Source organism: Plectrocnemia conspersa, unplaced genomic scaffold (assembly GCF_051122295.1).
Source record: "Plectrocnemia conspersa isolate PC_06_02 unplaced genomic scaffold, ASM5112229v1 ptg000008l, whole genome shotgun sequence".
Taxonomy (NCBI): domain Eukaryota; kingdom Metazoa; phylum Arthropoda; class Insecta; order Trichoptera; family Polycentropodidae; genus Plectrocnemia; species Plectrocnemia conspersa.
This window is the reverse complement of record NW_028277172.1, coordinates 11,495,331-11,522,591: the sequence shown is the minus strand read 5'-3', so window position 1 is coordinate 11,522,591 and position 27,261 is coordinate 11,495,331. Positions and strand designations below refer to the sequence as shown.

At 31.1% G+C, this 27,261-nt stretch overlaps 1 protein-coding gene across 2 annotated transcripts in view; it reads right to left on the bottom strand.

Moving 5' to 3' along the window:
• The window catches only part of LOC148232995 (membralin), a 265,537-nt gene that overhangs the window by 212,236 nt on the left and 26,040 nt on the right, over positions 1–27,261 (bottom strand). For both annotated transcript variants that reach the window (XM_088191026.1, XM_088191027.1), the window contains exon 7: positions 6,797–6,854. In XM_088191026.1, the coding sequence (XP_088047152.1) occupies positions 6,797–6,854 (58 nt within the window). The remainder of the gene's footprint in view (positions 1–6,796; positions 6,855–27,261) is intronic.

Sequence of the window (27,261 nt, the reverse complement as noted above, 5' to 3'; positions counted from 1 at the left end):
CATTTTTAGATACTCTGTCACGTTATCCCTAGGGAAAGCTTCGGTACACCAAAATGTCCCGTTTTCCAAAAGAGCGGTTGTGAAGTTTTGTTTAAAGCTTTCAGCTACTTACTACAATGCCTAAACGCAAATACAGCTATAATATTTATTTACAAACTACTATTATATATACCTGTTTATAAAGCAAACATGAAAGATGTAAGAATAACCACACATAATTTAGTGTACATCATGAAGAAAATACAATAATATTTTATTTCACATAATACATTCGAATCATGAGGGATTGTTCGCCTACGGTTAAAGTGAAAAAGTGTACAAACTATTGAAAAAATACAATATTTAAGAATCTATCAGGTGATGCAGAATTGAGAGTTCTATTGATACTACCACCCATGCTTTATAGATGATCTTGAGGTAGCTCACGGTAGTCACTTCGAAAGATCGCTAAAATAGTGATTTAGTGTAAAGCTTTTAGAATTTCAAAGTGACTTGCTGATCCATGGGCTTGAGTACAGAGTGGTGTTGGGAGGAAGAAACTTTATCTTAATGAGTCGAATACCTACAGCAGGTCATCCTCAAGCATTATCTATAACCAACAAAACTTTGGGAGCAAAATTCTTTTTCCAATGGTAAAAAAGAATAATCGACTGTCATCATGTTCATCAAGTCAAAATTGATTATAATTTTTTCTCGTATTGCAAATTACTAGCAATCCGAGGTTACAATGTATATGCAACACTGCTGTCAAAAGCGTTCATTTGACTAACCCTTATACGTACGAGTGTAAATAGTATACGTCTAGACCAGCTTCTTTCGATACCCATATATTTTATATTAATAATATCTTTCACTAAGCTGCAGAAATGGCGAATTATAACCGAACTTCAATTGGTTTATTTCTGCTCTATGTAGCAATGCACACGCTCTCCGAGAAGTTTCATCAGCATTCCACGCTCTTAAATACGTACAACAGTTTAATTGGCAATTTGAACCGCTTATTAAAAGTAAGTATGCACAAAGTACCTTTCGAGTGCGCTCGTTTGCCTTTAAATGCATTGCAGCTGACGGAAGATTCGCAAAACACTAATTGCCAGCCAGGTGGTGTTGGGTCACGTTTTCAGGTGGGTCGTCCGTCGGTTAAGCGCCCAGCCACGCGGTCGATTATTAGCCGCGCCTAACGAGCTCTATGCGCTCGACCCGAAATCGCACGCGAAAACAACAGTCGCGAAAGAACCCCTACGCTGTGTCAACTTTTTGTTTTTTAAAAACTAGTAAGTGGCTCGCCCAAATTTATTCCGCCCTTCGCGGATTGCGCAGAATTCCTAGCGAGTTTTCGTTAATCTGTCACACGTGTCGTTTGCCGGGGAGTAATTAACGCACTTATTAAAAGCACATTGCTGCGAGTAATTTTGCGCTTGCTCTGTAACAAAGGGTTAAATTTTCAATTTTTATGGTTCGTCAATGTTCAGCCGAAGCGTAAGACTTCTACGTGAGGTAAATTACATGCGTGTAATTTTAATATTAAACATTTAATACAGAGCCAACATATACAACGTGATATGTAATCAGAAAAACAACCATATTTTATACTTAAGACGTTACAAAAAATCACTATTTATAGATTTCGAGCAACTCGAGCCATTTTTAGTGAATTTGTTAATAATGTGTTAATATATAAAAGGGGGTTTAAATGAAAATGACTCTTTAATGTGAAGGTGTAATGTGTAAAATATGATACTTTTGAATAAATCGCTACAAAGAAAGCCAGGTATTAAATATCGCAATAATACAGGTTAATCCGATTCAAGTATCCTATGTTGGCAGCACTGTAAATCAGACAGCTGTCAATAATGGATCAGTTAACCACCGCTCAACGTGTTAAAATTGTTCGGAAACTGAAGTTGGATAAGTATCACATTTTCCGATTTTTGCCACGGTCCATGCGATTCTCGTCCTTAAATTCTGATATACATTTTGTTACAATTTAGAAGTCACTTTAACGACTACGTTTAAACAAAGAAAAAGAGAGATCAACCAGTCGAAAGCGGGGCAACAACTATATTCACAACAAAATGGAAGAGAAATCTCGTGACCAAATAATTGCATTATTATTTAGAAATATTGTACGGGCTTGTAAATTTTTTTCAGTAAAATTTAATACGTTTTAATTGAACGTTAGATTTTTTACAAATAATTTTTCAATGAAAATTACTGTAATAATTAAAATAATGCGATTTTTTTAGAAGTGTCATCATCTCATATTTTAACAAATGACACACGTTTATGGCAAAATTTAGGGTAGGCAAGTGCGACGTCCAAAACGACGTCCCTACGTCTTAAAATTAATAAATTCATCTTGTATTTATACAGTAGCGAAATTTAAGAAAATATGATGCACATGTTCCAAGATACATAATGATAAATAATGAACCATTTTTGCTAATGGCTAACTCTACAAAATCATCTTGGCAAAACGACCTCTATGTTTCCCATATTTTTGGCACTAGTCACTCAGATATATTGAGAGGGAAATTTCAATTATATAAATTATTTTATTCTAAGATTTATTCTAATTTAATTCGAGATAGTATAAACGAATATTCAAGTAGTTGAAAATCGCAAAGAGCAGCAAAATATTCGAATCTTGGCGATTAAAATGCATCAACATCAACACCCGCTTTTTGGAAAAAATAGCACTACCAACATTATACAAAAAATTATGCAAGATTGTATTAATCTAATAATCTCTGGAATATTTGTTCACGACAAAAATATTCATAGTTTAAAATATAAGCTACATACATCTTGCTTTAGATGTATAAGTGAAAATCACAGTAGCCTTATGTTTTTTAACTTATTATTAGTTTTATATGTTCGTAAATTGTCTGTTATTAATTTAAAACTAGATAATTGAAAATGGTTATTAACCAGTTACTCTGTATTCATAAATATTGTAATTAACTATTTTTAAATCAAAATTAAGTCGCCGGAGTTAAGTAGTCAAGCAGGAGCTTCACATACACCCCTCTTGTTGAATCGTTCAAAAATAGCCCTTTAAACTGAGTCAAAGCAAAACGTAAAAGACAATAGTACCGATAGCAAAAAAAGGGTTTCAATCCCTTCATTCGAATAAAGTTTTATTGTACACATGGTGTGCATTTGAACGCATATATCAAAAACGAACTGTCACCGCCGAAATTATTATATTACACCACAATGCACTGCAAAAACAACGATAAAAAATTGTGGCCTAGGTTTGGAACTCCTTGTGAAGTATTATTCAATTTGTATTTTTTTTTCGCTCCAGTGTTATGTGGAAAATAAAACTTACATTTGAAAAGATGATATTAAATTCTTATCAACTATAAATAATACGACTATACAATATCCTACATTACAACTCTTGGAAATCTACATTATATTATATAATTTGGCTATTTAATTTCAAAATATTTTTTCGTTATATTTTAATATTTTTATTTTTGTATGACTGTGACTCGTTAAACAAAACATATAGTGGTATCATTACAACAGTAATACTATGCTTTAAATTAATTTTATAGATCCACATTATGATAAGCATTTTATAATATTAGAGATACATATAATAACATTCGTTCTCGTCTAGATGCGAACACTTGCATATCTGCTTTCGTTTAATTTTCCCCTACAGATGCGAAACGCGAGAGCGCTAACACACCCTTCGTTCTTCGCGGCAAAGGGCCAAGGAACTCGCTTTTTATTTTAATGAATTCAAAGTACGTTTTTCTCTCCTATACACCGCCCATTTCTAGCTCAGATTATAAAGAGGAAATTATGCCGGGAACGTGCCTATGCCTATTTCTGGCCGCTAGGTTTTTTCATTATTATATATAATACATGTATATTTTTATAATACTATCAAAACCGTGTTCGGTCAGAGAATGTTCCATTTGATATGCGAGCGTTTAACGGTTACGTTTCCGGTTACGTGGTCGACAGGTGCCGCGATGCCGTTTACGCTCTACGTCGCTATAGAAAAGCTCTCGGAAAAATTGCACTCCAATTTAGGCGAACGTTCGAAATGCATCATATCGGGGGTGTGAGTGCTTTTAGCTTTTTGGCGGTGCAGATGGGTCAGAATTGGGTCTTGTTCAATCTCGCGTGTAAATGTGGATAAACGTGAAAAGGGACTCTGATCCTGTCGCCTAATGGAGACGTAGGCGCAATTGTTTCGGGAAAAATCAACGAACCCAAAATAGGTTTTGGAATGTATAAAAAGAAAGTCCACGCGTTTGTTTGAGATTTTTGAGTCAATATTATTGTTTGTTTGTAACTTTTTTAATAAAAAAAAAAAGGATGTTTACAAATTACTGTGAATTTCAACGCATATTGATTTATTGAAAAGATAATAATAATTATTTAAAATAAAATTTACGTATATAATAATTTACGTTTGACTTTTTTGATCGTGTTGGTATTTATTGAGTATTCTGCTGCAATTATTTAATAATTAAAAATCTGACCGTCATTACTAGGCAGGTTTATTCAATGTGTCATGATGACCTTTATGCATAATATTAATACAAACATTTAAAACACATACATACATATGAAACAGCTAATAATATTACAATAGCACACAAAATATTTTGTAAGATATTGCACAATTTAATTTAGATTGTTTTAGCTTAAATATAGCCGAAAACATTGTGTCTAACAATGTTGTTAAAAATCTGGATATTTCGTATAAAAAAATCTTTAGCGCTGACATGCTGACCGCCACGGAAGATTAAGGACGCAATCGCGACTATCTAGAAAAGCGGTTCTTAAACTGTAGTAAGCGTACCGAGAATCCGCAAAACAATTTTGACATTAATACAAATTAAAAGAACAATGAAACATAATATAGCGACTTAAGTGATAGAGTAGCAACCTTAAAATCCATTCGGTAACGTAAAATTAGAAAATATTGTGATTTATCATTTGGATTTACTTATATAATATCTGTAATATTTGTAATAAAGATGTATGAAAGATATAAGATAAAGAAAGATGTAGATATATTCTTACTACAACTGGATGAAAATACCGTTAATTACAAAAAGCCAAAACGAAGCTATCCATGCGAAAACGATAATTTGTATACAAACAACAAACAAAAATTAGTCACAAACGAAGCCGCTACAAAAAACAATTGTCATTCAAAAGCTTTCAAGAAAAAACTGTTTTGCCTGAGTGAGGCAGAGATGCCCTTACAGATATTCAAAGATTATGTAAAAATAATGCCGCTCGGATTAACAAGTGCGTATTCGTCAGAAAATTTAACTACAAACTCGTCAACAAAGTGGACGAATTAGGCATAGACTTAATAGGTGAATGATTCTTTCATAGTTGATTTTATAGTTTTGAATGCTTCACGAGTGAAGCATTCAAAACATCTATATATGCTGGCGGATAGAAATAAAGTTCTTAAAAATGGATGATACTAGTTGCAGCTGTTGCAGCACGCTCGTTTTTACTTAATTGTTAATATAATGAACGAATAATAAGTTCTGCGAATGCAAGTTGATTACCACAAAAAACTTAAATCCAAGGTTGGTAGCTCTATTACGCTGCTGACAAATTTGGCGCAGACGAGCCCATAAACACTAGCATTCTCAATAATTTCTGAATTCATGGTGTTTTAAAAATAAATAACTTCTACAAGAGGGACTACAGATCTTATTCATTATGTATCTTAGTATTTTTGCTAGGAAGCGTAGCTTCTACTCAATGAAGCACTTTAAAAGTTACTGTCAGCACTTGAGAACGCTCCTCTCGCATGAGCCAGCTTCTCAACGAGGTTGTCAAATACAAGAAGGTTTTAAGTGATAGCTAAGAGAATTTGGAAAAATGTATGTGGGATAGTGCTCATGTATTATATTTTAGATGTGCAGCATAACTGGGTTTTTAATAAAAGTATTGCTATCTACACGTAAACGTTTAAGTAACGTGTCATCAGTAATAGTAACCAGTAAATTAGTTAAGCAAAAAAACAGGATGACTTACTATTCAAGTCATAATAATCTCCCCTATCAGAGTTAAATCCAATGAATTATATCCTTACTTTAAGTGTCTGTTAACATTGTAATTGAAGGAATAGTGGATTCTAATATATCACATTGTATTGGTACGTCGAGCCACACCTTCCGCAAATTACATTAAGGCAATCTGTCATTTCTTCGCAAACATCTCCAATAATGCTAACAGCTTTCATTGTGTGCACAGTGTATATTTTTACTGATCGTCGTTAGTTTCAATTGATTAGCTAATGGCCCTTAACTGTCGTTACAACAGCACCTTGTTTGAAACATAACCTTAAACAATTCCGGTAATAAAACTTGACACGTCCGATTAAAGTTCCCTATTCCTGCGTAATTACACAAACTTATTGAAAATTGGTATTTTTATTACAGAAGTTATAAATGAACAGCTATTAAATATGTATTCGATTACATCATCAAGCGCGAGTGATATTTATTCTCAAATAAACATGCTAAATAGTTATTACGCAATTAAATATTGTTAAAAATAATAATACTGTTGAAAATAAAGCGATATAAATCGTACTCGCGTTATGATATCGCATACACATTTTCTCGGTATTCGATATTGCCTCGCGTCTCGGAACGGTAAAAAACGTTACGTAGACGTGTGTATATAAAATTCACAAAGGTTTAATTTCACAAGCTCGTGCACATACACACATACATACACACTTCCAGATCCAAATATATAATTTCGGTTGGGGAAAAGTGAGATTTCTACTTACCGATGAACACGAATATCTGATGATGCGAGTATCTCAGCAGCATGGAAATCGACACCGTCTGTAAAATGAAAAAATATATACATAAGCGAGTGTAAAGAGGAAACGAGAAACAAATCAAATACCACGCGCCTTATAATAAATAATTGAAACGATGAAAATTCGATTAAGTTACAATGCCTAGAGGTGCGTATTTTGTGTTACAATACATTTTTCTAAGAATGGAAGTAAACAAGTAGCATGTTACAACCAACTCGATGGAGCATTGATGAATGCTATTAGTTAAGAATTCGAGGTCGTGGGTTCGAATTTCAGACGAACCCACCGAGTTTTCAATAATTATTTAAATTAATTATAATTTTGATTGATCACCAAAAGTTTTCCAGGCTTTGTCTAATCTTGTGGATGAATAGCGAAGATGAAGAGCTAGGTCGTAAAATAGATAAATTCTTTACAATGAAATTTTGAAACTTACTTATTCGTTGAAACATTTGCTTATTTTTATATAATAACTATTTGTAATTTTATTATAAAAAATTTAAAAAATCCAAAAAGAGCGATGTTTATGTTATTTTATTCAACTTAAGCCTAGACATTTGATTATTTAATTACAAATTAGAACTACTAATTTCCCCTCACATTTTAACCTGAATTTATTAATATGGTTAGTGGAAATAAATGTTTTAGAAACAATACAATCCTTACACATAATTTAAATTATATATTTATATTACTGCTACATATTTATTTTATCCAATAATTAGAAAAACTTCTGTGGTAGCGAACTAGCAATAATATAGATCACACAGATAAATAGCAAGACGATAAATAAAAATTATTTTTCAATATTATAAATAAAAAAAATATTTTAGCAACGGGAATGGGTTTTCAAGATTTTTAGCTCTGATGGGTGTGACTTTGCAGCCAGAAAGACGCCGGAAACTGCTAATTATTTATTTTCGTATTACACATACATTGCAACAAATTTTGTGGGCAAGTATTGTTTTTCTCCGATCGCTGATGGAGAAGCTGGCGGAAGGATGATGTCCAGTGGATGGTCCTCTTAGGTCTCGTAGTCGATGTGTGTACCACGTACCTCTTTCTACCTATCTCGATGTCTGTTTCTCACTGGCTGAGTCTCCGTTCTTCTGTCACTCTCTGGCTGTCCATTGTCTCAGACCGTCTGTCCATCGTCCCTTGGAGACCGGCCATTATTATCATATGTATGAAAAGCTCTCTGGCGAATCATAACCATACAACAACCATTCAGCCAATTATTGTACTAGTTTATTTGATCAACGAAATATGTCCAAATATGTCTCTAAAAAATTACATTTGCTTGATAGACATATTTGAAGGTCGAATTGTGATACGGGCTAAATTTAAACGATGCTTTTTTCGCGATGGTGCGTTATTTACACAATTGTTACGCAACAAATAAATATATTTTCTTTGCATCGGAGGGCAATAAAGACGTGTTATTTATTTGATACCCTTTTTTCCCTTGGTCATAACAAGGGCTATTTTGGTGGTCCGTTCAGTTAGTCTTTTGTCACGTTTATCCATATCATTACCGTGGTTACGGTGATTTAGTGCGCGAGTTTCAAGAACCCCCACAGGTTATAAGTAGAATATGTCCAAATATTCGAATATCAAATAGTAAACAAAAAAATATTCAAATATTATAAGAAAGTCGTTTTTATGTGGAATAACTTTGACGGTCAGTTGTGATTTATTTGTCGTTCAAGTCGCGTGTCTTTCTTTCGTTAGTGTTTGAATTAACATATGGAGAGTGCGTTACGAACATATCAACAACAAAAATATCCCAAATTTCAATGGAAGATCTCGTTCCAAGTAAGGTGTTTTTACATACTTGTATGCTGTATGAATTTCACAAAAAAAATCGGCAACCAAAACATTTGTTCCATCTATGGTTAAGTTTTACTGGTTCGTTAATTTAAAAAAATTGTTCAAAAGATTTAAATCTGAAAATTTTTGTTTGAAAGCCAGTGGGACATCAAAAATCATCGATTATGACCGCATAGCTGCAGAAATTAAAGCCAATACATAGATGTCGATTCAGAAGTTAACAGATAATACAGAATATTCATAGTCTAGTATTCAAAGAAGAGATTATTTTGTAGAATAATATTGTGAAATAAAAACTTTCTTTTGGGTACCCCTAATATATTCGTGAAGTTATAAAGAATCCAAAAACAGGTTCACATTATGTTGTAAAGTATTAAATTATTTTTTTTATTAACAAAATATTTTTTTGAGCATTTAGTCGAAAAGACCACGACTCTGATACTCAAAAAATATCACAATAAATTATTTGAGGCAAAATTAAAATTTAATTTAATATAAAATCATCAGCTGCACAATATTAAATAAAAATATAAGAGATTTATGGAATTTCGGCAATGACCAAGTGTTTTTTTTTTCTTTATTATTTTTTGTCAGCTATTAGTTATGGCAATGAATGTTATAAATAACATAACAATGATACAGCGGTACGTCGGAGGGGGGAGGTGACTACCTACGTTGTAATACACAAAGACTTAAAAAATAATACACAATTGTGTTTTTAGTTTTAATAAAGTAAAATCCCACTACAAATATAAACAAATACTTTACTCGAATCACTTGGGAAAGCGTTTATACGTATTATTTTATAATAGAAATTGTCTGCTCTCATAGTTAGAGTGAACAGACTAAAAAAGATCGGCAAATCTATAATAATTTATTCTGCAAATTAAATCTTATATTAGTATTTTCTAATTTTAGTTCTAGTAACACATGCGGATAAAATCAAAAACCGCTTGTTGTCTTAATTTTAATAAATAAATTAATACAGAACCGACCAGTGAAATAACGGCCTTATGGTAACGCGTTGTTTATAAAGCGGTACATTAAAAGATAACCCGTTGGATAAAAAATTAACAGAACATTTTTTGTACTACACAAACATTGAAACGATGAAATTGCTGATATTTTTTACCTCAAAATTTAAAGACTGATGAACTAAAATTGGTGTTTGCTGTTAAAGCGCAAATACTACGTACCAAGTTTCTTTTTTTTAAAGATTTTGTATATAGCATTTTCGTTTTTGAATACTAGTACACACACGTATCAAACGCGAGCACCGCAGGGTTGGCCGTGTGCAGTACGTACAGTGGAGCTCTCACCGTTTGAGTTTGCTTCTCTGTTTCTGTTTGTTCAACGCGATTCCTGTAATGTTTATTCACAGCGTAAACATTTAGCGAAAACAGGTTTTTCGCAACGGCGGAAGCAGATGAAAATGTTAATGCAAATAAAAATAGCAGTGATATTTTACGCGGGTGTTGGGCAAACAACGTGCGCTCGCCAGCCGGGCATCGCTTTTTTCATTTCTCTTTCGCAACCGGAGGGTTAATCTCTTTTAGTTTTTCATCATTTTTATTGGGTATTTGTATTTATATAAATTGAAGATAACCTTATCAAGGTAATCTGAATATGAAATAAAACGAATCAAATAGGTGAATCGTCTAGAAACCACAAAAATACTTTTTCAAAGCTGGCTGAAGAAATTTATGCAAGCAAAAGGCTACTCGTTTCATGACAAACAATGAGCAAAAATAATAATATTTCTACGAAAGAAACTCGGATATAATGACTCACATTAGCTGTGTCTTTCAGAAAAAATATAAAGTGAATACTTACCTAAATAAACAAAAATGACTAGACATCTAATGATTAATAAAAAAAAAACGTACAGTGAATTTAATTATGAAAAGCTATTTAAGAAAAAAATATTTTGTCTATAAAAAAAAACATACAATTTCAACAACAATTTTAGCGGGATTAGTTGCGGATTTAATAAAGTGTAGTAGATAAAATATTCTTCATCTATCTGTAAATCATTAATTGATAGTTTGCCGCAAAATCTCACAGAATAATTTTAAAATTAAATATTAAAAATCTGCTTTAAATAAATCAAATAAAAAACATACTTTAATGGTAATAATGTAAATGAAGAATCAAAATAACTACCAGTTTATTTTAATTATTAAATTTTGTTGCAAAATAATAATTTTGAATTAACACCGAAAATAACAAATTCAACAAAGTTAACGCTAACCGGGTCGACCAGGTTTAAAAGTTAGCTGCGTTAACGACATTACAAAGTTAAAGTCGAATTAGCAAAGAATTACACTTTTTTTAACTGTTTCGTTAATTTACATCTATCTCGTGATATTGAAAACATAAAAATATATTATGTACATATGAATGATGTTTTATAATATGTAACCAAATATTGGCGCGATTTTCCCTTAACCGATGAATATATGTATCCTACACTTTTCTCAAATATAAAATTAACATTAAAAACATATTGTACACATGTATGAATAAAGTTATATTTTATAATACATATTATTATGTGTATATCTCGACGCGTGTAATGTATTATAATATGAATATGAACAAGCGCTTGTAATAAGAAAATATATTAATATATATTTAATGAAAGATTCTTAGCTTAGAAACATCTATATTTTATGTACGCGTGTATACTCGTATTTTGAGATTGTCATGACTATGATGTTACATAAAACTACTGGTGTCGTTTGATTACCAAGACAAAACTACTGATTTTATAAACTTATCGTATTGGATAAATATTATTGTTATGGTGCAAAACATACAAAGTTTAGTTTCTGTTTCGGTATGAACAAAGAATGTCTTTAAATTAAAAAGAATCCTTACAATTCTCCGTCTTTCTACAATAGTTCTTGAATGCGACCATGATGATATAATTGAACGAGAGGCTAGTAGTAAAATATAATCAGTTCGCAAGAATTATTTATTAATATTAAATTATAGTCGTCATGACCTAACAGGTTACACCAATTGATCATGACGACTTATACAAATAGTATTACATTTAAAAAAATAATAAGTAGGCAAATGTTAAGTTTTAAAACGTGAGCGACGCATATTTGTGATTAGTGAACACGTTTAGGAGCTGGATGGTACGCGCTAGGGAAGAATGCGCAAGAATTGTAATCCTGACTTGTACAGGCTCGAATAACGTACGCGATCGCGATTCGCGTGGAGGACATAAACGGATTGTCAACGACGTTCCTAAAAACTTCACAGAATCAACATTACGTCGAGAAGAAAAAGAATTACACCCGAGGGCGCACAATATAAAAACACAGTATGAAACATCGACGGATCGTCAACGCCGTTCACGAAATGCTTTATGGCATAGACGTTACGTCGAGGAGACAATGAGTTATACCCAAAGGCGCATAAGTACTAAAAAAAGGACTCTATGTTTAGAATTGATTCGCGATAAACTATTGTTATTCTTTCCCTTTGTTCACGATCGCCGAAGTGATCATCTGGCTGTTTCACTTTCGGAGGGTACACACATTCCGCGGATTTGTCCTGCCAACATCCTCATTCGCGATTCGACAGAGTTCTCTCGAAGCAGTAATATAAATTATGCTACACATAGTCACCGAGAGACAGAGAGAAGACGAAAGAAGACGTCTAGAGACTCGGCAAGTGACGCGGTGAAAGACGCCTCAGAATAACACGAGACACGTCAGCGGGTCGTCCAGTATTTTATTAATTACCTGTCATTTTAACTCTACCACGTGATAGTGGAATCTACATTTATGCTTATAAAATAATCTTATCAGCTTTTCCGAGGTCTGTTTTGACTACAAAGTCAACAAACCTGAAACTGCTTTAACATCGTTTAAGAGCAGAATAAGCAGCAAATTCCTTAAGATATACCTTTGCAGCACTTTTGAGGCTTGTGATAAGCTTTATCGAATGCCTTTACAAAATTGGTGAACACGACATAGATCTGAGATTTTGCACAGAAAACAAATTTATTTATTTAAATTAAATTAAGACCATCGTAACCTGGTTACCCCCAATGCGTCACGATGGTCGAAAACAATAATTGCATTATTTCAATACACAACAAAATAAATATATTATTAAAATAATACATACAAAGAAAAATTAGTCACTATGGAGAGACGTAGTCAAAAAATTGTGGTTTGATCAATGAGACCTTGTTGACCGTGATTAAGAATAATATATAACAACTTAACGGGTGCATAGGGAGCAGCTACAAGTCTATAGTTGGATTGAAGTGACTCTTTTGCATCTTCATAAAAACACAATTAACATGCAAAAGTATACAATATGATACACCTTATTGCCTATTATGGGGTAAATACTAAGGCGATGTACATATATGTAAGTATCAATTTCAGTGTGATTTAGCATCATATAAAAATATGAATCTTGCGGTAAAATCTAAAGCTTGTTATGGGTGGTCGGAGAAGTCGAGCCCGCACAGTTCATTATATCGATATTCCTCCGCCCGTTACCTACCCCATCCGATTATGGTAACGGGCGGACGCAGGTGCAGTCTTAATAAAATTTTATCGGGTTGATATTTCAAGCGGCCGGTGACGTTTATTTGTCGCTTCGTTACGTTGGCCGCAAACATTGGGCGGGCCGGAAAATTGCCCGCGTTATTATTATTATCGAGTCGCCCTTTGAGAAAAACACTCGAGGGCCGAGACCGGAAAAGCTACAGTGTAACGCTTTTCCGGCGGAGCTTTATACGACGTGCAAACTTTTATTGCGATCTGTTTCGCAAATGTATCGAGCACCACTCTAGGTCCACCCCCCTGTTGTTTTCGCGTGCAGAAAGGGTTGTTTTGGGAAACTCTTTGGAGAAACAATGTTGCCTATGTTATGTGGCTTTTATACATATGGACATAATTAAAAAAATTAAAAATTTATAATAATACATATTTATGATCGATTCAAATTCAGTTACACAAAACAACATAAATTCGCAATATCGAACACAAAGTAATATAAATTCAAGAGTTATGAAAAATTTTAAACTGCGCCTTTGACAAACAGAAAGTAAGTGGATTTACTATACAATAAGTTAAGTTAACCCTTTGCACTCGTATTTTTTTTTTGGTTGGGGTAGCGCCAGCTCGTATTTAATTTCGAGACTTTTTTTATGTTCAATTTTTGGAAGTAAAAATGAAATAAAACATGTTTTGATTAATCTTTTTACAAATTAAAATTAATACAGCGAAAGATTGATAGTTTGTCAGTATTTTAGTTAAAAAAAAATTAATTAAATATTTAAAATATATTATATTTTAAATACTTTAATCGGAAAATAACTTTTTTTATTGTACTTTTTTAAATAATTTGTAAAACGTTAACCATGAAACTTAGAAAAGAATAATTTATTAAAATGTGTTTATGAAGAATTGTACTTACTATTCACAAAAAATAAATGACATAGTATTAGGTATACATAGTATAGGAAGGTAAATGTAATGATGTTTTTAGATGATTTTTCGTCCATCGCAATCAAATGCGCGGTAAAACAAATAAATGAATTATTTAAAAAAACAGCTGAGTGATGTAGCGGCAGGGGTTTATAACCATTAAGAAATTTGTAAATAGCTAGATGTCATATGAATTCTAAATAATTAAAATATTGGACTGTTTGTATTTTTTTTGCACCCATCGTTTATTATCTTGCGCAATGCGCTTATTATCTTGCGCATCGCGCTCGTTCTATAGCGTTTAGCGCTCATAACATCGATCAACAATTTGCGTTCATACAAAAAAATAATGGTTACAATAAAATTTAATCAAGATTAAAATTACAAAGAGCACAAGTTTTTTACTTGTAGTTTTTTTTTCTTAGTAAAACCTTAGTTTTTAGTTTTTTTAATTGTTGTTTTTTCTTGGTAAATAGTTAATATATTCCCATTAACAAGTTTTAGACTTTTTAGAAAATCAGATTACAATAAACGTATTATAAAAAATAAAAAAATATACTGTTAGTTAAATAAAACATATATCAACATATAATAACGTTTAAAAACACATTTAATACGAAAAATTGTTATGCACCTTACAATAAATAAAACACAAACAATATGCACATCAGCACATATGTTTTAAGCAAAAGGATACATTTTGACGATATAACCAATGATTTTTAAAAGCAAAATTTAACACTTTTAACGCTAAGTTGCCGATAATGAGATTCCAAATAAAGTAAAGCGAAGGTCCATATATAAAGGAGAATCTAGATTAGGAAATATGTTTCTAGGACACTAACCGCCTGGAAATATACCCCTTGGACAATAACTCCCCGTCAAAACCCCCCTGGACATTGACCCCCCGTGCAAATAACCCCTGACAATTAACCCACCATGCAAATAATCCCCCTGACAATTAACCCCCGCCACGTATAAAGATAATACAGATATTACTTAACACGTCTTGTGACGCTCTATTATACTTAATAAAACATATACTGACGCCATTACCAAAGTTTAGCTGTATTATACATACATATGTATCTAGCCTAATAATATTTTTTATTTTTTTTTAATACTCTTTATAACAATTTTGCTCGCACCAGTCACCGGTACAAAATATACAATACGTATATTTTCTTCGTAAATGTGTTAGTTTTATTGATATTTTAAAAATTCTGTATTTTGCTGAATGAAATAAATTAGTATTGATACTGATTATTCGTATTAAACATTATTTTATTAAAATAATGACCATTTATTATAAATAATAACAACTTATATAAAATACTTATCTCTATACGTGGCGGGGGTTAATCGTCAGGGGGGTTATTTACACGGGGAGTTAATTTTCAGGGGGCTATTTGTCAGGGGGTTATTTGCACAGGGGATTATTTGTACAGGGGGTTAATGTCCAGGAGAGTTTTGATGGGAGATATATCTATCCAGGGGGTATTTGTCCTGCGTTTACATGCACTTAGGATAGGAATATTTAAAATACGAAAAAGAAGGCCCAATTAAATTAGATATTTTTTAATATATTCACTGTCCATGGCAGAGGTCAGAAAATTACGGCCAAATCCAGCCCTCTGCTTATTTTAATCCGGGCTGCAAGAAATTGTTAGATTTGACATATAAAAAAATCAAAGTATGTGCTATAATAGAGCGGCCAACCGTCGAGTTAAGGAGCTAGCTACGTATCACCTTATAAGGTGCTCCTATTGCTTTGTATTTCACCGTGACGTTATGCACTTTAAATTTGACAGCATCTTCAGTGCCCACGTAACGCCTTTTGCAATACATTTGAATATTTGAGAGAAATGATAAAGCTCATTTTAATTTTGCTTCCTGGCCCGCTGAGTTTAAAATATTTACAATCTGGTCCTTCACAAAAAAGGTTTGCCGACCCCTGGTCTATGGTGTTACACGAGCAAAATAACCTTGTCTATATTCTTTAGTCATATGTTTTACAGAGAGACATTCAAAACGCGTCATGGCGATTTTACAACTTTATATTTAGATTGTCTTGTATAACCGGAATGTCGTAGTCCTTAAGGCGTTGAATTGATATCCTAGAGACTATCGGTTCAGGTCCCGCAGCAAACTAAACATTTTAATATTAAGAATGCGCTATTATTAAAATTAAGCCCTAACTGCTAAGCGACATCTATTGATTGTAAGCTGTAATTATAGTTAACAATATATAATAGATATCACTAATTTACAAACTGTGTTTTAAATCTTATCCAATTAAATGTGTAAGTGTTGATTATATTGTGCATAAACGGCTTTTAACAATAGTTTTTCAATGACGCATATTTGAGTCATCCACCAGTAGAGTGTTAAATATGGATAAATTTTTATATGTACAATACAATCCTAAAACTCACTGAAAAAATATGTCTTACAACACTTTTAACCCTTTCACCGCGAATGACTTCTATGGGTGTCAGCAAGAAAATCGCCAGTACTCATTAGACATTTAAAGGTGCCGTAAGCATTTGAGCCTAATAAAATGGCTTTTTAGTATAATTTAAGGCTGTAAATCAATTATTTGAACCATAATATTTTTTAAAATATGGCATGAATAGGTGCCCCCACATATTAACAAGTTTCGAAATGGCGCTCAAAAATATCAGCTGTGGTGATAATATAAATGCAATTGGGGCCAGGCCCCACCCAATTTTTTCGTACATAAAAAAAAATAGGTGGGGCTGGTAAAGTTTTATTATATTTTGTGAAAATGATCAAATTTTATATTTAGACAAATATTCTACAAGTTTTTCGTATGTATTTGCCCATTTGAGGCAGAAATGATAAATATTACATTGTTTTTTTGTGAAGATCTGTTTTGGATTGACAGGCGTTTTTACACCTAGAGCGAACCAGCGTAGTTTGGCCTCGTGGCTTTATTTTTGAATTTTTAAGTTTTGAATTTATTAAAACAGTTCTTAAAAATATAAATAAATTGATCATAAAAAATTATTACATTAAAAGATTATCCTAAAACTTGAAACTTTAAATACTTGTACCAGATTTAAAATTGGTAAAAATAGTCTTAGCATAAACGCATACTATTACTGTCACAGTAATAATATCACGGTTAATATCGAATTCATCGTCACGTCCTTAAAAATTCAATATTATATCGTCATTCGTAATTATATGGATAATTTTTAAAAGAAAATCAATATATGTATTTATTTATTATTTTATTTTATTTTATTAATTTATTTAGCTTAATAGCTAATCTTTACATCTAACAAATTTAGTAAACATATATAAAAATATATAAAAAATACATAACAGAAAGAAAAAATATACAATAATAAAGACTTAATATTATAATATTTTATTTCTATATGTACGAAGGTGTTTTTTTATTCCATTTATAAAACCCGTTATATTTTTGCTGTTTCGGATTTCTCTTGGAAGACTATTATATAAATTAAAACCTCCGTACATAATTCCCCTAGCCGTACTCGTTTTCTTATACTTAATTATTTTTAAATTTTCTTTATTTCTAGTATTATATTTATGTACATCTTTATTTCTTATTAAATACTTATTAAAATAGTGTGGTAACATATTATTTTCTAACTTATATATAAATACTAATACATTCATACTCAATATTTCTTGAACATTCAACCATTCTAATCTATCAATCATACTTTTACAATTAGTTAATCTATTTTTATTTAAGATTACTCTCATTGCCCTATTTTGTAATTTTTGCAACATTTGTTTATCTAATTTATTCAACATATTTAAAAGTGTTGCACAATAATTAAAATGGGGCAATATTATACTATTGTAAATTAATTTTTTTGTATTTATACTTAATATATTTCTTAATCTAGATAATAAACCTATTTTTCTACTAATTTTTTTTAATATGTAATTACAATGTTCTTTAAAGTTTAATTTTGTATCAACAATTACTCCTAAATATTTTATATTATCCACTATTTCTATATTAGAGTTATTTATTACTATTTTGGTACTATCATCTAACACATTTTTATAATTAATAAACATACATTTAGTTTTATTCTCATTTAATTTAAGTACATTATTCTTTAACCATATCTCTAACACACCTAATTCATCATTCAAATTACTCACAACTTCTTCAATGTTATCACCCATGCAATAGATCAATGTGTCATCCGCAAATAGATGAACTTTACATTTTTTTACGTTATTAACTATATCATTTATATATAAAACAAACAACAATGGTCCCAATTTAGACCCTTGTGGTACTCCATAATACACTAACCTCTCTTCAGAACATACATTATTTATCTTAACTTTTTGTTTTCTTTTATATAAGTAATTATTAAACCATCTCAAAACTATATCACTTATACCTATACTCTCCAATTTCTTCATCATTATTTCTCTGTCTATTGTTTCGAAGGCTCTCTTGAAATCCAAGAAAACTGCTCCAATGATTTTGTTTGTATCCTTAGCCAACAGCCAATCATTTATCACTACTTGTAATGCAGTTTCAGTGGAATGCTTTTCTCTGAATCCCGATTGTTGTTCACATATTATGTTTTGAGAAGTAATAAATTCCTTTAATTGTTTGATTACTACTTCTTCTATTATTTTTTCTATACACGGTAGCATGTTGATTGGTCTCATTTCTTCAACTTTTTTACTATTTTTTATTTTAGGTATAGGTACAATAGTAGCAATCTTTAAATTTTCAGGCATTTCTCCTAATGAGAGTGCTTTATTTATTAAATAATTTAATTTAGTTCCTATTATTTCCCATGTTTCTTTAATTATATTTATATCTAGTTCATCAGTACTAGTTCCTTTTTTAAATTTACATATTATGTTATGAATTTCATCTAATGATACTGATTTAAATTTACTAAATTTTACAATTAATGTTTTATTATTATATTGTACTAAATTACTAATCCTTGGTATTGAATTTACAATTTCTTCTATGCTCTCAATGTAATATGTATTCATCTTTTCTGCCATTATATAAGGATCTTGATATATATTTCCATTAATTTCCATTTTTATTATGTCGTTTTTCTGAGTTGGATTAATTAATTGTTTTATTGATTTCCACATCTTATTTGGATCATTTTGTATTTCATCTATCAATTTTTCATACCATTTCTTTTTAGCCATTCTTAATACTTTGACTGCCATATTTCTACATTGTGTGTATGTTTTCCATTTTTCATTAAAGACTTTATATTCTATTTGTTCTGTTTTTAATATTTGAAAAATTTTGTATGACTCATCTCTTTTCTTTATAGCATTTTTAACATCATCATTAAACCACGGTTTTGGGTTGTAACGATATTCCTTTTTAAAATTATATTGACTTTTTGTTTTACAATCTACTATATTCTTATAAATTTTGTTCCATATCCTATTAACATCCATATTATCTACATTCCAGTCACATTTTTGTAATTCTAATCTTAATTTATTAAAATTAATTTTTTTAATTATATCAATTTTTTTTGTTTTTTTAAACTTAAGTTCATTATGTTTTTCTATATAAATATATACAATTGAATGGTCAGTTATTCTTGGAGTTGATTTTACTTCACAATAAATTTTTTTGTTGTTGGTAAATACTAAATCTATTAATGTGCTCGATCTATTATTAGTCCTTGTATTTTCTTTGACACATTGTCTTAAACCAAATATATTTGATATTTTTTCTAATTTTGCTTTATAAATAATTAAAACACAGATTACTAATTCTGTTTTACATAATTTAGCTATTTACTAGCTCGAAAATATATTAAATGTGTCGAGACTAATATTATCGTTTGAGTTGAGTACCCAGGTCGATAGTTGTCAATCGCTCATTTTACTAGTGCGAGCGAGTAAGCGAGCTCTGCTAGCATAACGGCATCTCACTCTTTTTTCCGTCTTAAAAATTTTATTTTTATTTCATAACAGACACACAATATAAAGTAATAATTATGCACAATTAGAGCATATGATCCCGTTTCATCCCATATCATAAAAATATAGATGCCCTTAGAAGGAAAAAATCAGTTTTAAAGCATTAATTGACAACCTAAATCTGTCAAGTCTAGCGCGATGCCGTCCTAACAGCGCGCGCTTTGACCATGTTCCGATGAAAAATTTTACAATAAACTTACACTTGTAAATTTAAGATTATTGAGTTATTTGCATAAGTTAAAAATTCAATATTACTGAAATGTGTTTAACAGAAGTCTTTTTACTATTAATAAATTTAAATTTTCAAAATTTGCTTGAACACAAAGCCAATAAATGCATTCAAAGTTTTGTCGACATATTGTCGACGTTCGAGTACAACGCTTGAAATACGATGTCGACACATAGTCGACTTACGAGCGCAAAGGGTTAACTTAATAAAATACATAATATTAGTTTATGTGATTTTTATTTGCCTAAAAATATATTTGTCAGGAAGAAAAATAGATAATTGTAATAAAATATCATGTTTCTTATTCGTTTATTGCAAACAATGATATAACTAACTACCACTATGTTTAAAAACGCACATTTCTTAAAAATATTGTTTCGTATCAACGGAATCTAATTAAACGATTTAGTTGATGTTCCATTATTAAACTCAATCTAAAACTAAAAATAACTGTTCGTACTATTTTCTTAAAATACTGTCAAAAATGATAAGTGTTCCTCAATTGTAAAACGATTACAATTTATATATGCAAATGATTTAACGCACAATATCCTTGTGCCAATAAACAATATAATGAAATACTGAGAATTCAACAAAATCTCGATAGCATATTTGTAGCCTTTTGCTCCATTTTAATTTGGCGAAAACTCTTAAATTAGGTCCCACAATTACGTCGTTTTGAAGTGTACTTGTTTAATTATCTAAAGTAAAAGCGTATTTTACGGCAGTTTCAGAAAGTAATATCTGGAAAAAGTACTCTCGATTTTCCTTTGAGTTTTCATAAAACAAGACTTCAAAATCATCGAGGAGATTATTTATAAATGTACCACATTCTCGACTGAAGAAAAACGAATATCTATAAATTAAAATGCATGCACATGCTGATAATGGCTAAAATCAACAAAAATTAACCCCATGCAAACTTTAGCAGATTCTGTATTATTTTCGGTGTGACCGTAGGACAGAAATGTTTAGCAGTATGAATTTTTAATAATGATGGACGAATTTTCGGATACGCGGTTAACAACGATTCGGAAGGGGAAAATTTCACTTATAAGAGTTCACGGGTGTCATTCCTTCGTCGACCCGTGGAACATTGAAAATTTATGAATCCTTGTAGACTGTGTGCCGAAAATGAAATATTTTCCCCTCATCGCGCTCAGGTATACTCCTATAGTCGGTACAACGGGATAACGTAACTATCAGGCTCCTTCATCTCGCAAAAACATGAAATATGATCTCGCGGAAAAAATGGCATTAAAAATACATAAGCGTGCTACTGCACGCGAAATGCTTACCGAGCGGCGTAAAAAAGCTTATTGAAAATGATATACGATTCAATAGTAAGCTTTATCGTATAAAAAACATAAAACAAAGTTGTTTCCAATTGAACTGTTTTATAATACTAATTATAAGCAACTATAAACGTATGCAGGGGCAGTTAGTCTTTGGCATGTTTAAAAAAAAATAACATTGTTTTTGTGATGATTTGCTTTGGTGTTGCGAGCTTTTTTATACCTAAAAAGGGGCAGCGTTGGCTGGCCCCGTGGCTAGTAATAAAACATATGTCGTCACTGAGTTTTGACACGACGGCCTGCATAGGTAGCCATAGGACTAGATTATACCGGCCCATTCAGTAGCAATACAATTCTCAAATCGACAGCAATACATTTTTTCAACATAATTCGATTTTCATATTATTCTGCAAACTCATATTTATCAAGTTAGGTTCAAGAAAATTACATATAATATTATTGATTATTTATATTTTTGAATTCTAATGTAGAATTTAAAAATAAATATATAATTAAACTTTAAAATTTAAAACTTATACCTAAAAATTTACGCATTTCAAAACAGTGAGTAACAAACAATTGCTGTATTATTAACATTGTTTTGAGCGAATTCAAAAGCATAAATGCGGCAAGATTACTATAAAATATGCTGTAAAGTTTACAATGTTTGGCAAAACAATTTTTTTAATACATATATTATAATATCAGATATTCTCTTAAAATTATTATTTTGTTTTTTAGTTGGGCTTGTCTTTATTTAATGGTAACTTAGTTTGCATATGTCTGAGAAAAAATCTAACTTCACTCACGAAGCCAAAATAAAAAATCAGATATAATGAATACCTACTAGTAAGTATTAACCACCAGACTAAAAGTCTGGGAATCAGCGACATCTATATTAATAATTATAAATTAGTATGTGTAATATAATTTATAACCAATAGATGTCACTGCAGCTGGGGCTGGTTTTTTAATAATAGCGCAGTTTTTTTTAAACAAAAATTCGAGTACCGCTGCTGGGTCTCGAGCCCGCAACCTCAGAGGTATTAGTCTGAGACGTTACGGACTACGCTATTCCGTCCTAATCGAAGCAGCTTTAAAGTAATGGGCAATCACGTGTCCAAACACAAGTGACTGATTAGTTATTTTATTTGTTTGATTTTGATAAATATTTTCTTATGACTAGAGTGACTGCATAACAACAAAATGTTTTTTTAATAAATAAAAAACAAAACCTGAGAATTGATTTGCTTTTAAGATATTTGTTTTATATTTCTGCATATAACGTAAAGAATCTGTACAAAATGAATGTCTGATGTTGAATGTAGACGTTACACTAATAAATATGTGTATGTAGAAGACGAAAGAAATAAACATAAAATGTGAATATAGTATTCAATAGTTTATAATATTTCTAATTATGTTTTAAATCAATATTTATTTTTGAATCATCCATTGTAACCTGACAGGCGTAGGCCCAATGCGTTACAACGGAGTGAATCTGTACCAATTGGGTAAGTCAGTCAGATATAATGAATATCTATAAGTAAGTATTTACTACCAGACTGAAAAAGTCTGAGAATCGGTGGCATGTATATATTTAATTATAAATTATTATGAGTAATATAATTTATAATCAGTAGATGTCACTACGATTGAGGCCGTTTTTTTTAATAATAGCGCATTTTTTATAAATAAAAATTCGAGTGCTGCTGACGGGGCTTGAACGCACAACTTCAGAGTTATAAGTCTGAGACATTACGGACTGCGTTTTTCCGTGCTTATGATATATTTTTATAATTCACAAAGGTTAATTGTAATAATCTCTCACACTTGTGGATGTATTAGCGCATTATTAGAAGTCCATACTTATATATGAATATATATATAAATCGAGACTATGTTCGATTTCCGCAATAGAATTAAATATTAAAATTAATATTAAAAACTAGTTGAAAGAGTTGTTACACACACACTTCGGTCTCATGCTTGTGTTACTGTTGTAATAATGATAATATTGCTAAGACCATGGATTGGCACAGTTTGTTTATGAAAATTATAATTTATTTCGAATTATAAAAAAAAATATTAGCGTAGCTTATATAATATTTATATATTAAATTTAATTTAATTTTCTACATCATAAAAAAACAATCATTCGTTATCAAAATAAACGCATAATTGAATAAAAAACAAAGTCAAAATGTTAAAAATACAACTTGCTCTTTTCATTCGTCGAAAATAAATATACAATAAAGCCGCTGCTTTTCAGAACGTACACGTGATTATACATAGTATATAATATATAAAAATAAATTTGCTTCTAAAATAAATGAAACGTCGAATCAAAGTGCCGCCTCGGCGAAGGAAAGCTGTCGTCCCTATTAGAGGGAAAAGCCCTTTCGGAATGTGTGTGCGAACCGGGCGGATCCTAAACAAAGCCAAAACACCGGTTTAGGTTAAACAATCAATCTTCAGCCGTAGAATCGTTCCTACGACTTCTACATCACAGACCACCCCTCCCCTCTTAACCATCCTTCAACCATCAGGTTGCGGCCGAATTTGCCGCACAATGAATCGGGGAGGGTTTTTGCCGTTTTGTGTCGTTGAAAAGGGAAGCCCGGCATGAAAAACGCCGCGTGCGAGCCTTTCCTTTTTATGAAAAATATGTTTATAAATAACCCGAAAATGAGCAATTTGAGGTTTTAAGAAGCGATGCTGTTTAGCGGTTCATTTATAAGAAAAAAGCATTAATCATTTAGTATAAATATCTTTATTTTATTTCATATAGAATAGCTACTGGGTAACCCTGTATCTTATTCTAATATAAGCATTTCATTTAGCTGTTTAAATTATATTGTACATACAGATTTAAAAAGGTTACTTCAAAATAAGGCTCTTGTGGTTTGAAATATGAACCACGAAAAGAAATAATGTTATGTATAAGCGAGCAGATCCTTTAAACATATCTACCTAAGCTTTATAAATTCAACCCTTTGACCGCGGATGACACCTATAGAAGTCGTCAAGAAAATCGCCAGTATGCATTAGGCATGAACCTTTGAGCCTTGTAATATGTTTTAAGGTTAAAAAACACTTTAATTTATTGAAATAATAATTAAATAACTTATGGCATAAATAGTTGCTCTTCCACATATTAGCAAATTTCGAAATGGCATGCAAAAATATCAGCCGCGGTGAAAGAGTTAACGGTTTTCAACAGAGCGACGCTCTAGCATGTTCTTTATTTAATATTGCCCTAGAAAAAGTCATCAAATATACAATTTAGATATAACCGGCAGTTCAAATCTTCGACTATGCTGATGACATTGACATAGTTAAGATCAAAATGGACATTAATAAAAGCTTTCAACGCCATTAAATCATCAACTGAAAAAATGGGGCTAGAGATTAAAAAGGGAAAAACAAAATGCATGCCGATTGTAACCGAAAACTGTGCACATCCACATAAACGAGTACACATTCAAGTGCGTCAAGGATTTTATAAACCTCGCTATTTCGAGGTTTATAAAATCCTTGTTATGTTATCTCGACGAAAAAAAAATATTAATCTTTAAAACATTGATCAGACAATACAAAAAACACTATTTTAGTTGCGTTATTGCTTTTTGGGTAGTAGTATCTTGACATTTTCATTATGGAAACACCAAATTTTAAATTTCAAAAAAATATCAAAACTTTTCATTTTGCAGCAAAATAAACCTTGTTTTTCGTCTAATTAAAGTTTGATTATACAAGGTTGTACCATATGAACTTCTGGAATTTCAGTCAGTATGAAAAATAACATTTAAGCTGGTATAGCTTATTTTCATTCTATATATTATTATAGAAATCGAAATTAAGCGCTCAGTAAAACTAAGATAAAATGGTTTAAAAAGCCGTCACAAACGATTTATTTTTAGCACACAATTCGGTCGTAAAAATTGGTTAAAAAATTATATCATGGTGGCTATTAAAATTTGAGTAGCTTAAAAATAATAATTAATCGCAAGCAAAAAAAGATTTTTATATGTTGAAAAAATATTTTATATATTCAAATTTAAAAGTATACAGTAGAGTGTGTCGCGTTTTAATTTCCGTTAATTATTTGTCGTGAAAGTCAAAAGGCGAAGGTCGTGGTCGACCGGAGAAAAAAGCGTCGTAAACCCTTGGGGTTTTGCGCGATTGAACCGAAACCGAGTGGATTAGACGCCCAGTTGAACCCGTTTGCGGCGGGCGTAAAGAGAAAGAGAGAAGTAGACGAGAGAAAGAGATTCGTCGGGCGTCTTCAAAAGGGCGAGAATGGACACGGGCGTAAAAGTTTAGGGTCATCCGGCGGGGGCAAATGACGGCCAGGCGACGACAGCTGCGTATGTCATCTTTGAAAAAGGCGGGTGAAAACGCTTTCATCGCTAATTTCGCGTTAATCCAACGATAAAGGGTGGATTGTTAAGACGAAGTAGACGTCAAAAATCAAATAGTAAATATAAATAAAATACATCAATACAATATAAATAATTTTATTTAACATTTAGGACAGATATTCATTGCTCGCCTCTAAAACATTTTTTAAGACATGCGTTACGTGGTTTCTAACCACTATAGAAAGTACGAAGAAAAAATACAGTAAAAAGTCATACATCTTTTATATATTAATCATAAAAAACTCTTCACTACATTCGTAGTATCACTTGATTTCTTTCAAGAATAGTTAGATTTACTTTTAATAATATATTACTCAGATTATCAAAGATAAAGCCGACAAAAGTAATTTAGAGCGAATTTTTAAAATGTGTTTATTAAATGTTAGTTTGGAGTTCAGGTTTGTGTAGATTTTAGCCAACGCATAGAAAGTGTGATTGTTGGCATTTTAAACAAAAATCAAACTAAAAAGTTTTAAAACATTTTACAGGTCCTTATTTATTAAGTATTTTTTAACAATTCGACTCTCTAGTGTCTATATTGACATACTTTAATTTGTCTAAGAAATTTATCAGTTATGTCTTATATCAGGAACAACTCCAATATTCGATTTTTTTTTCTTTCAATACTATTGAAAACATAAAGAAAAAATATACTAATCCTATTCAACCTTTTAAATATTATAATAGATTGCAATTATTTCATTGAATTTATCTTTATTTAAAAAGTTCCTTTTGAATTCATTATATGATTTATCGAATCTTTTATAAATTATTTAGAGGTGTAAAAAATCTTTATGTACATTTTTGAGTGTATACCTAGTCGATTAACTGTCAGCTTTTAAGGTTAAAATATTTATAAAAATTACGAAGACAAATCATCTACAATTTAGTTTAAGTAAAGAGTCGATATTATTTCGTTACGTACGTATTAGTCAATTAGATTATCAACATCACAAATTTTACACTCAGTTATAACCAATAATCAGTTAAATGTCTATAAATCTGCAATATGTCGGGTTAAGAATAAAAATAACTATCCTTGGTAAATATCGAGTTGTACTACTAATTTCCTTACGTGATATTATTGTTAGGTATTTTCAAAACTTTTAATGAAGAAAAAAGTGTGGAAAACTCTTTTTATAGCTATGGGAAGGACATGTATGCAATTGTATACCTGCCATAAAAACAT